The sequence below is a fragment of the Hypanus sabinus genome, chromosome 11, assembly GCF_030144855.1.
Source record: "Hypanus sabinus isolate sHypSab1 chromosome 11, sHypSab1.hap1, whole genome shotgun sequence".
In the NCBI taxonomy this organism is placed as follows: Eukaryota; Metazoa; Chordata; class Chondrichthyes; order Myliobatiformes; family Dasyatidae; genus Hypanus; species Hypanus sabinus.
This window is the reverse complement of record NC_082716.1, coordinates 48,764,757-48,781,372: the sequence shown is the minus strand read 5'-3', so window position 1 is coordinate 48,781,372 and position 16,616 is coordinate 48,764,757. Positions and strand designations below refer to the sequence as shown.

The window sequence follows — 16,616 nt, the reverse complement described above, 5'->3', positions numbered from 1 at the left end:
ACTACACTAACAACCCTTCCTCCTCTTCCTCTGATAACAAAGTAGGGAAGTTATGACTCTTCATTAAAACATAAAGTTATGAGGTGTCTTAGTTGGTCCAGGAGATTAGAGACTCTAGGATCCAGAGCAGAGTGACAAATTGGCTTGCTAATAGTAGGCTCTGTGGTTGTGGACATTTGCTTTTCAGACTGGAAGCCTGTGACAAGTGATGTACCACAAAAACTGGTCTAGTGTTCCACAGTGTTTGTAATATACATTAATGGCTTGGTTGACCATGTGGATGATATGAACATTTCTGATGTTGTAGATGGCAGAGTTATTTATACAGCGTGATATAGATCAGCCGGAAAGTTGGGTGGTGCAATGGGAAATTAAATTTAATCCTGAGAAATGCAAGACGATGTATTTTGGGAAGATAAAGACAGCTAGTACAGAATAAATGGTATGGCCCTATGCACCGTGGATGAACACCTGGAACATCGGGTGCAGTTCTGATCATTACAGGAAGGATGTGCTTGCACCAGAGTGGACGCACAGGAAATTCACCAGGATGTCACCTAGATTAGTGCATTACAGTTATAAAAAAAAGGCAGGATAGCATAGTTTGCTTTTCCTGGAGCAGAGCAGGCTGAGCACTGGCCCATTATATGGAATTAAGAGAGGGACAGCTAGGATTAATTTGATGATTCTTTGCCCCTGGTGAGATGTCTAAGACAATATGGCATGGGTTTACTTGAGATAGGATGTTTAGAGAAGATATGAGAGGGATTTCTTTACTCACAAAAGCTGGTTAGAGTCTAGAATGCCTTGTCAGTGGAGCTGGTGGGGCAGATGTTCTCAAGGCATTTAAGAAACTTGAATTACATTTAAGTACTTGAATTGCCGAGGCTGAAAGACTCTGGACTTTATGCATGTAAGTTGGATTAGGATACAATAGGCAGCAAGGATATCCTGAACTAAGAGCTCTTTTTTATGTTGTACAACTCTGTAACAGGATGGATGTGAAGAGGTTATTTCCTTTTGTGGGAAAATCTAAAACCAAGGATCACTATTTAAAAGTAAGCAATCATCCATCTGTGCCAGAGCTGAAGTGAATTCTTTACCCTCAGAAACTCATGAGTCTTTGGAATTCTCTTTATCAGAGGGTGGCAGAAGCAGAGTCTAATTATGTTTATGACAGAGGTAGACTGATTCTGGATAAGACATGGTTGAAAGAATGTGGTGTATAGATAATAATGCAATGTTATTAGTAGAATCAATTCAGTCATGATCTTGACTGATGAACCGGCTCCTGTTGAATTTCTCGTGAAGACAGGAAAGATAAAGAATTATAGCATGGAAAACCAAGTGGTAGAATCAGCACAGTTAGAACTTGAAACAGCAAGTGGCAAAAACATAAGTGGGTGTGGTCAGTAAGCCCCCAAATAATAGAAATAAAGTATGAAACAGATAATTAGTGATCAGTACAGTACAGTACAGTAATCGGAGAAGTGTTTCATCTACATATACGCCATGCATAACTAAATTAACTCTATTGGTGCAGAGGATAGTTTCATGGATAGGGTAAGGGATACCCTATAGATTAGCATGATCAAGAACCAACCAGGAAACTGGATATTATTAAATGAGAAGTTGTTAAACAATGATGTTGTTAAGGGAAAAGTGTCATCATTATATGATAGAATAATGTTTAAAAATGACTTAATTCAATATGAAACCATTGTCTTAAATCTAAGCAAAGGAAATTGAAAAAAGTACAGGGCATAAATTAGCTAAGGTAGATAGGGAAACTACATTTAAAGGTAAGACAATAAACAAGCCATGACAAACATTAAAAAAAAAGTTTTACAACGCAGATTTATTCCTGAAGAGACAAAAACAGCAGTGTCTAACAAGACAGGTTAAAGATAGTATTAAATCAAAGAAAAAGGTACATAAATTTTCTAGAAAGGGCAGTTATGCCTGTGGATTAGAAACATTCAGACAATGTCAAAGAAGGACCCAGACTTTGAAACAGATAAAGTATGAGTAATCAAGCAAGAAGCACAAAAAAGAACCAACCATAGCAGTTTCCATACATATGTGAAAAAGAAAAATGTTATACAAAGTCAAACTGGCTATCTTACATATTAAGAGAGAAATTATATTAAGGAATAAAAATGTGACTGAGAAAAAATATATATGTTTTTGTGCTAGTGTTGCTGGAAGAAAACTGAATGCCTGATAGAAATAGTGTAGAATAACATGTCAAAAGTGAATGACAAACTGACAAATTTTTTTTTGGATAAGTTAATAGTACCAAAACATGATTCCTTGGAATTGATGACCCATAATCAAAGATTCTGGAGGAGTGAGCTGTGATGTTTGTGAATGCATTGGTTGTCATCTTTAAGATGGAAAATGGCATTTATAATCCCATTATTCAAGAAGGGAGGGAGAGGGAAAACAGATCTACAGATTAATTAGTGTGATAACAGTGACAGAGATAATACCTTTAAGTAAATACTAACTTAGAAAGTAACAATTGGTTTGGTCAGATTCAGCATTGATTCACTATTTATTCAACTAAACACTTTAAAATTCAGAGAGTTTGTAGATTTAAAAATAATACAAATTATGTATAAAGTAAAAAATGGACAGCTACCACAAAGTATCCAAAGGTTGTTTAAGATAAGAGATAGTCAATATGATTTGAGAGGAACATGTATATTTCAAAAACAAAGAATAAGAACAAATGTAAAAAATCATTTATTTCAGTCATGGGTGAATCTACAGAAGAGTTATAAGAATTTAAAAACATGCACTACACTTAACAAGTTTTTAAAATTATTTAAAAATTATTTAATGAACAAATATAAAATACATGATTTAAAATGAATGGGAGTAATGTAAATAAATGATATTAGGAATTGGATTTTGTGTTAAAAGATTATGAATTTTTTTGTTTTTGATGTGATGATTGACACCAAATATGTTGTATAAGTAAGAGGGGTAGGCGTAATAAGCTGTGGCTTCAGCCTACACCCTTTCAGTCTGTTTTAAAGAATATCTATGTTTTTTTGTTGTAATTTTGTCCTATGAAATCATTATTATGAAATTATCATTGTAAATGATGTGTTTTGTTATGTTTGTACTGACCGAAATAAATTCATTTTATTCATTCATTCATTTAATGAAGGGAAAATCATGTTGTACAAGATGACAAGGGTAATCCATGGAATAATAGATCAGTGAGACTTACATCAGAGGTGGGCAAACTATTGGATTGGATTCTTAGGGACAAGATTTATAAACAATTGAAGAAACATTGTCTTATTAGGGATAGTCAACATGGCATTGTGAAGGGCAGGCCATGCCCCATTAGCATAATTGAGTTTTTCAAAGAGGTAACAAAACAAAATGATGAAGGTAGAACTGCGGATGGGGTATATGATTTTATTGAGTCATTGGCAAGGTTCAATATGGTTGAATCATCCAGAAAGTCATGAAGATTGGGATCCATCGGAATTTAGTTGAGTGGTTTCAGAATTGGCTTCTCCACAGAAGCCAGAGATGGTAACAGATGGAGAGTATTCTAATTGGAGGTTGGTGACCAGATGATTTACATAGATCTGTTCTGAGGACCTGTTCTTTTTGATTTTTATAAATGACTTGGATGAGGAAGTGAAGGTTAGACATGAAAGTTGGTGGTATTGTGGATAGTGTAGAAGATTATTGTAGGTTACGACAGGATATAGTCAGGATACAGAATTGGATAGAGAGATACACTTTGGAAGATCAAACTTGAAGGCAGGAGTACAAGGTCTGTGGTAGGATTTTTAGCAATGTGGAGGAACAGAAGGATCTTGGGGTTCGGGTCCAAAGTTACTACACAAGTTGATAAGGTGGTTAAGGAGACATATAGTGTGCTGGTCTTCATTAGTTGGGGGATGGGGTTATGTTGCAGCTCTACAAGATTCTAGTTGGATCACACATAGAGTACTGTGTTCAGTCCTGGTCAACTTATTATAGGAAGGATATAGAAGCTTTAGAGAGGGTGCAGAGGAGATTTACCAGGATGCTGCCTCGATTAGAGCACACATCTTCTGAGGAAAAGTTGATTAAGTTAGGGTTTTTCTCTTTGGAGTGAAAGAGGATCAGAAGCAACTTGACAGAGAAGTTTAAGAATATGAGAGATACAGACTGAGTGGACAACCAGCGTCTTTTTCCCAGGTGCCAACGGCCAGAGCAACTGTTTAAGGTGAGTGGAGGAAAGATAGGGTAGATGTCAGAGATAAGTTTTTATTTTATACAGAGAGTGTCTGGAATATTCTGTTGATAGTGATGGTAGAGGCTGATAGACAAGAGACATTTAAAAGACTTTGATTGGCACATATATATAAACAAAATGGAGGGTTGTTGCCTTTTTATGAGGGAAGTTAGATCGATAGTGGAACATGTTTATACAGGTCAGGACAACATCGTGGGCCAAAGGGCCCATACTGTGCTGTACTGTTCTATGTTCTCTTTTGAGATTGCAGCATGCAGAATGGATAGGTTGCAGGATCTAACAGGTGTAGTATACTTGGATATAAAAGGAATTTGCTACGACACTACGAAAGAGGTTACTAAACAAAATTGGAACATATAGGATTGAGGATTTGGCAAGGAACAGTAACAAACTGAAATGAGGAAGTTGCTTTCTGGATTGGGTGGCGAGTGGGTTGGGGTGCTGTGCCTAGCTGTTCACAATTCATATCAGTGTCTTCGATGAGGAAATTAAGTGTAATTTGTCCCAGACTCCTGATGTGACAAAGCTGTGTGGTTGGGTTAATGATGCAAAGAGGCTTTGGAGAAATTGAGACAGGCCAAGTGAAATGACATTAAGATGGTAGAAAAGCTATAGAACAGTGCAGCAAAGGAACAGACCTTTACCCGCTCAATATACATATATTGACCATGATGCTAAGTTTGACTATTTCTTCCTGCCTGCATATGATCTTCATTCCTCCATTCCTTGCACATTCCTGCCTAAATTCTTACTAAAAATAACTATCACATCTGCTCCTACCCCACTCCAGCAGGTACTCAATTAATTCAGAAGGCAAAGGCTTTGTTAGGGTTTATATAAAAAAGGTTTGAATACAAAGGTAAATAAGTTGTACTGCAATTATAAAGGACACTAGTGATACTGTGCATGGGTCTTGTCTTGACATCTTTGAAAAGGATGACTGTTCACCTTAGCAATTCCTTGGATATTGACCTATGCAAGAGGTTAAGCACCTCACACTTTCTAGAATCTAAAAGCTAAACATGACTTCTACACACGCAGAGAGCAATGAATCTTATTTTCTACCCTTGAAGGCACAGTTGTTGAATAATTCGAGAAATACATAAATAGATCTTCAGATGTAAACATAATTAAGGAACATGGTATTACTGGACGAGAGATGTGCTGACCTTGTTTTGGGCCAGAGCAGTCACTGGAGGTAGAATTATCCACTCCTTGCTTCCATCTCATATTAACTCATTTAGCCTTTCCACCTAGCCACCTCATAGAGATGCCAATACCAATATAATTACACAGCCTTTTCTCCCGGAACCACGCTTCAGTACAATAGAAACTCCAATTCCTTCATTGCCCTGTTCCAGCAATGCCCAATAAACTTATAGCTTTGACTACCCGCATCCATAAACTGGTTCATGATTGTCTGATGTACATCCTCTTAGGCTCAAATTAATTTCAAGTGGGGACACAGTGATTAAACTGGCCATTGCTACCTCCTCCCCTCCCATGGAGTTTATCCAGTAGATTGCTCTAGAACTTCTTGTCTCATACTCCTGAGGGTTCCTACTGCTGCAAATATGGGGGACAATGCAATCTTCCCCTTCATCGTGGTTATAAATATCCACCATTTTGATATATGTATGAGATCCTCCACCTCTCCTTCAAGAATTATTATATTCTGAAATGGTTTTGGAGTACTGGAAAATCATAAATGTCATTTTACTTTTGAGAAAGGAGGGAGGCAAAAGGCTGCAAATTGTAGGTCAGTTTGTCTCACTTCACTGTTTGGTAAGTAAGTAAGATCCTAGAAATAAAAGAGTTCTGTATGAGGAGCGTTTGATTTCTCTGGGTCTGCACTTGACTGGGTTTGGAAGAATGAGGGGGCAATCTCATTGAAACCTGAAGAATTTTGAAAGACCTGGATAGAGTGGACACAGATAGGATGTTTTCAATAGTGGGAGAATTTAAGACCAGAAGGCACAGCCTTAGAATAAAACAATGTCCCTTTATAACAGGGAGGAGGAAGAATTTCTTTAGCTGAATAGTGGTGAATCTGTGGAATTCATCCCATACAAAGCTGTGGAGACTGTCATGTAAAGTAGAAGTTGTAAGGTTCTTGATGAATAAGGGTGTCAAATATTAAGGGGAGAAGGCAGGAAAATGATGGAACACACTCAGTGGGCAGAATGGCCTAATTCTGCTCCTATATCTTACGGTCATCTGCTTTGCAAGCACTCCCAACCACACTGAACCTAAAATATTCATTTACTCTTGATTACTTGCACACAGTATCAAGGGAGAACAGCTAGTTTCCAATTATATTAATGGATGACTTTATTGAACAATGAGGAGGTTATCTATTTGAGTGTATACCATGGGTGCTTTTCAGTGACTTTGCATCAAGCTTTGATTTTGCAATGTATCCTCATTCTACTGAAAACTTGCTCAATCAATAACCTATTAGACTTGCACAGAAATCTCCATGAAGTTGGTGGATTATTGTGTTTGTAAATGGAACTCAAGATAATTGTCTGGTCAATAAGTACCAGTAATTTTAGAAATGAGTTGCACACAATCTTATTCAGGCTAGAAATTGATCTTGTACTGCAGAGAAGGCATAACAGAATGGATAAATGGCAGCATCCCATAATAAATCAAGAAAGTATTTAGTGGGAAACTTATTTGGATTATAGGATATATGTTCCCTGCTATAAGAATAATAGAGTTTGGGTGCTCATAAGGTGCAAAATAGCAACAGATAACCCTGTAATATTAATGAATAAGTTTTATTTTGCTTTCCCTACAACATATCTACCAATTTGAACACTATCAATTTTCATCCCTCTTTATTTTAAAGTATTGATTCTCACTCATGGGTGATTACGCATGCACTATCAGCACTGCTCAATTGACCATGTTTTATGTTTAAGCCCAATTAGTAATTCTAAAAGCCTAAATTAGGACAAAGAATATTTCCATCAGGATCACTCCTGATGTTCAGACGTGTGCATGATAATTCCAAGTCCTTCCCAATCCAAGTGTTCTCTAATATGTCTGGTTCAGGGATGTTGAGACCTCACTGAATTTGATCACCTAATTCAGCACTAATCAGAAATTTGTTTTAATATATTTGCCTTCAACAGCAGCTTCAGGGTCTTTTAGTTATAGTGCATGGATTCAATTAACTGAGTATTTCCATGATTGATGCATCCAGCATGTGTTATTTGTTGGTTAAAGTTAACCAAACGTGACTTCATATTGGCTCTTTATTTGGAGTGGACCAGGGATTACAATATAAGGAACTTGAAAATGTTTCAAATTGTTGCAGGGAAAGTAAAGTGAAACTTATATTAGTTGTTACATTATTGTAACTATAGAGCTTAAACTTTGAAGTCAAAAACTACAAAAGGAAGAAGGCTTAAATAACTTGGCAATTTTGACAAAGGAGTTTTAACTTAGAACAATAATGCTTTCTCGCTTTCCACAGAAGCTGACTCGTGCTGATGTTTTCAATAATTCCTGTTTTTATTTCTAAATTATGGGAATGAAGTTTGAATTCTACTTTCTCAAAAGACATTAAGAGTAGGATATATATTTTAAAAATCTTGATTTCAATACAGTCAGCACCCTGTTTTTTTGAGTAGAGAACAGTGCTGGAAAATAGTGTTCTGGTAAGGATGAACCATTACTTAATGAATGGTGCAATGGACTCAAAAGTTTGTATGAGTTGGCCCTATTTCTTATGAAGCCATGAGAGACCCTTGAACCTGCTCAATGAAATGAGTAATATCACCACCACTTCTCTGCATTAACCTAATATCCTTGTGACATGATGCCATGACAACAACCTTCCCTGCAACATCAGCAAAAGAGCTGGTTATTGAAATTAGAAAGGGGCTAATGCAAATGCTCCTATTTCCATCAATAGTGCTGAGGTCAAGAGGGTTGAGAGTTTCAAGTTCTTAAGAGTGAATGTCACCAAAGCCTCTCCTGGTCTAACCACATTGACAGCATAGCCAAGAAGGCTCACTAGCATCTCCTTCTTCTCCTTCTTCTTCTTCTTCTTCTTCTTCATCCTCCTCCTCCTCCTCCTCTTCCTCCTCCTCCTCTTCCTCCTCTTCCTCCTCTTCCTCCTCTTCCTCCTCTTCCTCCTCCTCCTCCTCCTCCTCCTCTTCCTCTCCTCTTCCTCTCCTCTTCCTCTCCTCTTCCTCTCCTCTTCCTCTCCTCTTCCTCTCCTCTTCCTCTCCTCTTCCTCTCCTCTTCCTCTCCTCTTCCTCTCCTCTTCCTCTCCTCTTCCTCTCCTCTTCCTCTCCTCTTCCTCCTCCTCTTCCTCCTCCTCTTCCTCCTCCTCTTCCTCCTCCTCTTCCTCCTCCTCCTCCTCCTCCTCCTCCTCCTCTTCCTCCTCCTCTTCCTCTTCCTCCTCCTCCTCTTCCTCCTCCTCCTCTTCCTCCTCTTCCTCCTCCTCCTCCTCCTCTTCCTCTCCTCTTCCTCTCCTCTTCCTCTCCTCTTCCTCTCCTCTTCCTCTCCTCTTCCTCTCCTCTTCCTCTCCTCTTCCTCTCCTCTTCCTCTCCTCTTCCTCTCCTCTTCCTCTCCTCTTCCTCCTCCTCTTCCTCCTCCTCTTCCTCTTTTCCTCTTCCTCCTCCTCCTCCTCCTCTTCCTCCTCCTCCTCCTCTTCCTCCTCTTCCTCCTCCTCCTCTTCTCCTCCTCTTCTCCTCATCTTCCTCCTCCTCCTCTTCCTCCTCCTCTTCCTCCTCCTTCTCCTCTTCCTCCTCCTCCTCTTCCTCTTCCTCCTCCTCTTCCTCCTCCTCAAGAAATTTGATATGTCATCTTTAACACTCACCAGCCTTTATTGATGCACCATAGAAAGCATCCTATCTGAATGCATCATGGCTTGGTAAGGCAACTGCTCTGCCTTACACAGCAGAGAGTTGTGGACACAGCTCAGCACATCACAGAAATCATCCTACCCTCCATGCATTCTGCCTACACTTCTCACTGCCTCACAAAAGCAGCCTGCATAATTGAAGTTCCCACTGACCTCAAACATTCTCTCTTCCCTCCCCCCACCGCCCCCTTTGGGCATAAGATACAAAAGTTTGAAGCACATACCAACAGGTTCCAGGACAGCTTCTATCCTGCTATCATAAACCTATTGAATGGTTGCCTTGTACAATAAGAATGCATTCTAGAACTCACATCCTAAATCCCTGTAACCTTGCACCTTGCGTTTATCTGCATTGCACTTTCTCTGTAACGGTAACGCTTTATTCTGAACTCTGTTATTGTTTTACCTCGCACTACCTCAATGCGCTGTTGAAATAAATTGATCTGTATGGACAGCATGCAATACAGATTTTTCACTGTACCTCGATACATATAACAAAATTAAACTAATTTACCAATTCATCTCTCAATTCCCTTAATGTCTAAAATATTATTACTCTCTTTCTTGCCTATATCTTACAACTGAGCTTTTGTAGCCCTCTTGGCTAGTGATTTCCAAATATTCACCAGTCTGTGGATGGAGAAATTTCTTATCTCTGCCCTGAATGATTGACCATTTATTATGGAGATCTGCCCCTAGTTCTAGACACAACAGCAAAGAAAAATAACTACACTGTTAAAGCTTGTCTTAATTTAGAAAATCTCTTATTTTTCTATGCTATGATTTAAAAATTCATGCCTGATTTTGAACTCCCTACCTCCCACTACACTCCCCCCAATAAAGTGGCCATCTCTATACACTCTCAGTCCAGATGCAGGATCTGAACCAAAAAGGTTGACTATTTCTTTGCCTCCACAACTGCTACCTGACCTGCTGAGTTCCTCTAGCAGCTTGTTTTTTTTTAGTTTCAACTCACTGTGATAGTCCTGCCATCCCAGGAATCAATCTGATGAAACTTGACTCCATTCTCAATCACATATCTCATTTTCAGATGGGGAAACCAATCCTGAGTGCAATATTTTATCTGAGTACTCATCAAAAAACTCTATAATTTGAGCAAGATGCCTCTGTTGTTGTACTCAAATCCTCTCCGAGAAAAGCCAATATATATTTTTAATACTTAATTCTTTGCTGTACCTGGCTGCTAAATTTCAATGATGTGTTCAACGACTTCAGGTCCTTCTGAGGATCAAAACCCTTCAAGCTGGCATCTTTTAAAAATACATTGGATTTATTTTCTTTTTGGAAATGGATAATTTCACATTCTTCAGTAGTATTTTCTTCGCCCTTTTTTTTGGCCCATCAGATGTACTGACTGCAGAGTCTAAATCTTGTTCACTGTAAGCCTACTTAAAAAGATATAGTGAAGCAGGACAAAATTGATTAATCTTTGCAATATTTCTAAGAGCGTCGGCTTCCTTGTGTTCTATAATTTAAAGCCTCTGTATACAGAACTTGGCAAAAAAAAATCCAGGTCTGAAAAGGTTAAATTTGCAAACCAAACTAATCCTGTCAATTTTAATTAGTATACATTTACTTTATGGTAGAAAAGTGGCCATTTATCAAATATTTTACGGCTTTAACACCTGAGGAGAAAATGTGTGAAGCCACAGAAGGTCATTCTTGAAGCAGTCTACTTCCTAAAGATTGCTTTTCATTCTTTTTTTCTGCTTTGCAAGGAATTTTATATGAACAGCTGCAGGGAACAGTTTTCTTTTGTTTTTGTCACCTTTTGATACCTAATTGAGAAACTGTTAGACAAAGCAACCCCTGCAGAATTCAAGATTTTCTTCAAAACACTTAGGCTTTTTAATGATTCTTGACATGCCATTGTAATTGTATAACATCTTGATGCTCTTAGAGATAAAGTGAGGCTTTACCAAAAATTCCACAAGTTGAATAGGCTAATATATCTGGTATGAGGTGAACAACATAAAATGAATCGGAATCAAAATCAGGTTTAATATCACTGGCATATGTTGTGAAATTTGTTGTAATGTGGCAGCAGTACGTTGCAATACATAATAAAACCAGTGAATTGCAGTAGGAAGTATATATATTAAAAAGTTAAATTAAATAAGTAGTGCAAAAAAAAGTAGTGAGGTAGCATTCATGGGTTCAATATCCATTCAGAAACCTGATGGCAGAGGGGAAGAAGCTATTCCTGAATCATTGAGTTTGTGCCTTCTGTCTCCTGTACCTCCTCCCTGACAGTAGCAACAAGAAGAGGATATGTCCTGGATGATGGGGGTTCTCAGTGCCACGTTTTTGAGGCATTGCTCCTTGAAGATGTCCAGGATGTAGGGGTGGTTAGTGCCCTTGATGGAGCTGACTGAGTTTACAACTTTTTGCAGTTTATTTCAATCGTGTACAGTGGACCCTCCACACCAGATGGTGATGGAGCAGGTAGAATACTTTTCATGGTACTCTTATAGAAATTTACAAATGTCTTCGCTGACATACCAGATCTCCACAAACTCTTCAGGAAAGATAGCCACTGTTGTGCTTTCTTTGTAACTGCATCAATATGTTGGGCCCAGGATAGATCCTCAGAGATGTTAACACTCAGGTACTTGAAAATGCTCACTCTTTCCACTTCTGATCCCTCAGTGAGGAACTGAGTCTGTTCCCTCGTCTTACCCTTTCTGAAGTCCACAATCAATTCTTTGGTCTTACTGATGTTGAGTGCAAAGTTCCTGCTGTAACACCGCTCAACCAACTGATGTATCTTGCTCACATACACCAGTTAAAATGAGATATTTGCATAAGGTAAAAGTGGAAGGTCTAAGAATGAATTATGCAATGACTTATATCCTTTTCCTTTGAGTGAGGAACTTAAGGGCCACAAATGAGGCCTGGTTGTAAAATTCCTGGTGCCTTTCGAGCATCATGGGTGGATGAGCAGCTGTCACAGAGGTGCTTTGGATGGGAGGCTGCATATCTGTGTATCGCTGCTTGTGTAAGTGGATAGGAACAATGGCTTTGATCTTGAAATGCAAAAAGAAGCATGATTATGTTCTTGGATATTTGCTTTTGAAAAAATAGAGCAATGGTTTAACAGTTTTCCAAGATAATATTATGAAGTTATTTCCCCATTATTAATCTGCAGCAAAATTTATTTGCCACATATATAGTAGATTATCAAGACTATCAAGATTATCCCCAGTAAACTGAGTGTATCAGATTGCTCTGATCACTACTTTCAATTATTACCCAGGCTTCAACAGCATTTTCTGATATTAGAATAGTACAGTATGAAGTAAGCTTTGAAACCAGATAAGGATTTTGACACATTTCAATAAAATATTTGCACAACAACCCAGAGTTTGTGCAATCATATTTGCCAGATTAATATTTTCTTCCAGTTGATTATAATGAACAAGAAAGAGATTGACAAAGAGATCACTTTTCCATTATGTGTGACACTTGGTACACTACATTAACTGTTTTGTGAACTACACAACATACCTATGAATTGCAGTATAAGGTTAATAAGTTGCACATTCTAGTGATTTGATAACTTTTGCACCTTCACTCTGTCTCCTCTTCTAGATGCCTATCACCTCTCATGACTGCCTTCTTCTACTACCCATAGTGCTTTCCCCTTAGATTCCTTCTTCTGCCTATCCCCTCCCCCACCGCTTGATCTTTTCTGATTGGTTTTCCACCCTCCCCCCACCTTCTTTATAGTGCCCCTGCTCCCTCCTTCTTTAGTCCTGAAGAAGGGTCTTGACCTGAATCATTGACTGCTCCTTTCATTGGATGCTGCCTGACCTGCTGAGTTCATCCAGCTTTTTTGTACGTCTTGGTTTGACCACAGCATCTGCAGTGCACTTTGTGTTTCCTATAGATGCTGCCTGGTCTGCTGCGTTCCACCAGCATTGTGTGTGTGTGTTGCTCAACCAATGCATGGTATTTTTATTTTATTTAGAGACACAGATGGCAACAGACCCCCCCCCCCGACCTTTCTGCATTGATCGATTACACCCAAGTGACCAATTAACCTACTAATCTTTATGTCTTTGGAATGTGGGAGGAAACCAGAGCACCCAGAGGAAACCCACTCATTCACGAAGAATGTACAAAAGCCTTACAGACAGCATTGGGAATCACTGGCACTGTAAAATATTATGCTACTGTGCCTTTCCAATACAATAAAGGAAACCTTAATTATATGGTGTATCTTTATCATCTTTCAAATGTATTCACAAATATTATTCATCTTGCAGCTTTTTTTAAATTCTAAGTTCTGTTAACAGATAGAATTTAAATTTAAAACAAAATGCTGAATATCTCTAAAAGCAGAGGGCCTTGCTATTCAAGCTTAAAGAAGCAATTGATAGCACCTTAACATTAGGCTTTAGAGATTGCAGCTTTGATTGATTTTCTTAGAAGTCAGCGGGGCTGAGATGTGGCCATTTTTTAGTGCCTTATTGCATATATACTGCATCAGCTTTCTTGCTGAAAGGTGTCTAAATTGTTATAGGTACGATCTCAGGTCACATTCTACACTAATCAGTCATGCCATTTCCAACAATTGCCTCACATTTAAAGTACATTATGCATTTTTTCATTAAAAGATTGCCTAGCACAAATTAGAAAAAATGAGCTGACGGCAATCTAATGCATATCAATTGTAAGTTTTTATATTCTGTATCATCTTGAGAGTTTTTGTAATAATTCTTTATCTTTACTCTTCCCAGTACCAATAGCTGTCGGAACAGGCCCAAACTTCTCCCTCTCAGATTTGGAGGGATCTTCGTACTATAGCATGAGCCCGGGGGCTATGAGGAGATCCTTGCCCAGCACGTCCTCAAGCAGGTAATCTAAATATATATATGAATTATTAAAGAATTTGGGGGATTATGATTATGAAGAATATTCAATTGAAAATGAAATATTCTCAAAGAGATTCAGATTGCTTGAAATTGATAAATTGTGTTAGATTGTTGCAAAATAATTTCACACAAATATTGGCTAGAATGATACCAGTTGCTACTTGCACTTACTTTTTGAATAACCAAAGGGAAAAAGGATGCTATACCTCAGTATTTCAAGAATGAATCATAATGGTCAATACACAATATCACACAGAAATACTGCTTCCCCGGTCTGGCTGGTCATGACTCTAGAAATTAGATTGGGCCACCACTTTTTTAATTGCCCAGATTTCTCAGCAATCTGCAAACTGATTGTAAACCATTTTTACTATTTATTCAAGCTGCAGAATGAGTTGGCAATGGAAGTGGTAGATATGGGTTCATTTGTAACATATAAGAGTGGTTTTGGGTAAATATGTGAGCGAGGGATGTGTGGAAGGTTATGGACCAGATGCGGGTAAATGGGACTAGGTAGAAGATGGGCTGAAGATCTGTTTTAGTGTAATGCTCTATGATTATGACTGTTCATTGTCACATTACAAGCCAAACTTCAACCATGATGTAAATCGAACACTATTGCTTTGTTAAAAGTACTGTAGCTTCACGGGCTATCTTAATTCTGGTTTCCAATTCAACAATTCTTTCGTTCATCATGTGTGGGGATTCATGCACCCTTAAGTTAAAATCATGTTTGAATGTTAACACTTCAATGAGGTTTGTATCTGTGAAATATTGATAATACTAGTAGGATTATGCAAAAATCTGCTTTTATTTGAAAATCCATTACAATTTATTTCAAGATTGTAACAGGTTTGCATCACAGTAGTTTTACTCTCTTTTACAACATGAATTTCTTCCTGCAAGCAAGTTACTGGGCCGGAAGTTACTGAAAAATATCAATGAAGTTTATGCCATAAAATGAATAAATTAAGCCCATTATGTGGATGTAATACTCCAACTACGAGAAAAAGAGAAATAGAAATAGAGTTAAATGTTTATTAACAAGGAAGTAAAAATAAATGGGAGGAGTGATGGGAGTGATTTGGTGAGGGATATCAGCTGTGCGCCAGCAATGAGAGAGAGGTCAGCAGAGCAAGACTCAGTACAGTGAGAGGATGGAGAGGCCCAAGTATTAAAGTACATAAATTTTCTAGATGAGAATAGTGAGGAATCATGTTGTCCCAGGAATGCCTCTTAAAATTTCAAAAGGTGAATTGCACCTTGAAACACATCATGCATGCAAAAGGTGAAACAGTTGAATTCTTTGAAGGCCTGATTTGACCTGCAAGTCACTGCATTTCTGATTTACTCTGGGCAAGATTCCTGTGGTGCTGATAAATCTTGTTCTGTGGTATCTAAATTCTGGGTATATTTGAGTTATTTAAAATCCAAAATTGTTGTGAAAGGCCCTTTCTTGAAGTAATTTCATGTGCAGCTGATTAGGTACTTAAATAGCACAACAAACTAGCCTTATTTACAGTTCTCAGATGTAGGAGGTTTAGTTACAGATAAAAATGATTAAATGAAAGGGCCAGGGAGAATAGCTCTGATTTATTTGCATCCTCCCTTATTCCCTTTGAAAATTGCTGTGCAGGTATCTTAAGCTTTGTATAATAAGAATAAAAGGCAGAAAAGTTTGGATCCTGTCTTAGAAATATGGAAAACCTACAGCACAATACAGGCCCGTCGGCCCACAATGCTGTGCCGAACATGTCCTTACTTTAGAAATTACCTAGGGTTACCCATAGCCCTCTGTTTGTCTAAGCTCCATGTACCTGTCCAGGAGTCTCTTAGAAGTCCCTATTGTATCTGCCTCCACCACGGTCGCCAGCAGCCCATTCCACACACTCACCACTCTGCGTAAAAAAAAAACTTACCCCTGACATCTCCTCTGTACCTACTTCCAAGCACCTTAAAACTGTGCCCTCTCGTGTTAGCCATTTCAGCTCTGGGAAAAAGCCTCTGACTATCCACACAATCAATGCCTCTCATCATCTTGTACATCTCTATCAATCCAGGCAACATCTTTGTAATTCTTCTATGCACACTTCCTATGGTCTTCACATCCTTCCTGTAGTGAGGTGACCAGGACTGAGCACAGTATTCCTCTTGGCTCCTAAACTCAATCCCACAGTTGATGAAAGCCAATGCACCATTTGCCTTCTTAACTACAGTCAACCTGTGTAGCAGCTTTGAGTGTCCTATGGACTCGGACCCCAAGATCCCTCTGATCCTCCACATTGCCAAGTGTCTTACCATTAGTACTATATTCTGTCATCATATTTGACCTACCAAAATGAACCACCTCACACTTATCTGGGTTGAACTCCATTTGCCCAGTTTTGCATCCTATTGATGTCCCATTGTAACCTCTGACAGCCCTGCACACTATCCACAACACCCTCAACCTTTGTGTCATCAGCAGATTTACTAACCGATCCCTTCACTTCCTCATCCAGGTCATTTATCAAAATCGTGAAGAGTAGGGGTCCCAGAACAGATCCCTGAGGCACACTACTGGTCA

General features: G+C 38.6%; 1 protein-coding gene across 10 annotated transcripts in view; it reads left to right on the top strand.

The window, feature by feature from the left end:
• The window catches only part of LOC132401933 (nuclear factor 1 A-type), a 544,334-nt gene that overhangs the window by 351,900 nt on the left and 175,818 nt on the right, over window positions 1–16,616 (top strand). For all 10 annotated transcript variants that reach the window (XM_059984302.1, XM_059984301.1, XM_059984296.1 and 7 more), the window contains one exon: window positions 13,916–14,033. In XM_059984302.1, the coding sequence (XP_059840285.1) occupies window positions 13,916–14,033 (118 nt within the window). The remainder of the gene's footprint in view (window positions 1–13,915; window positions 14,034–16,616) is intronic.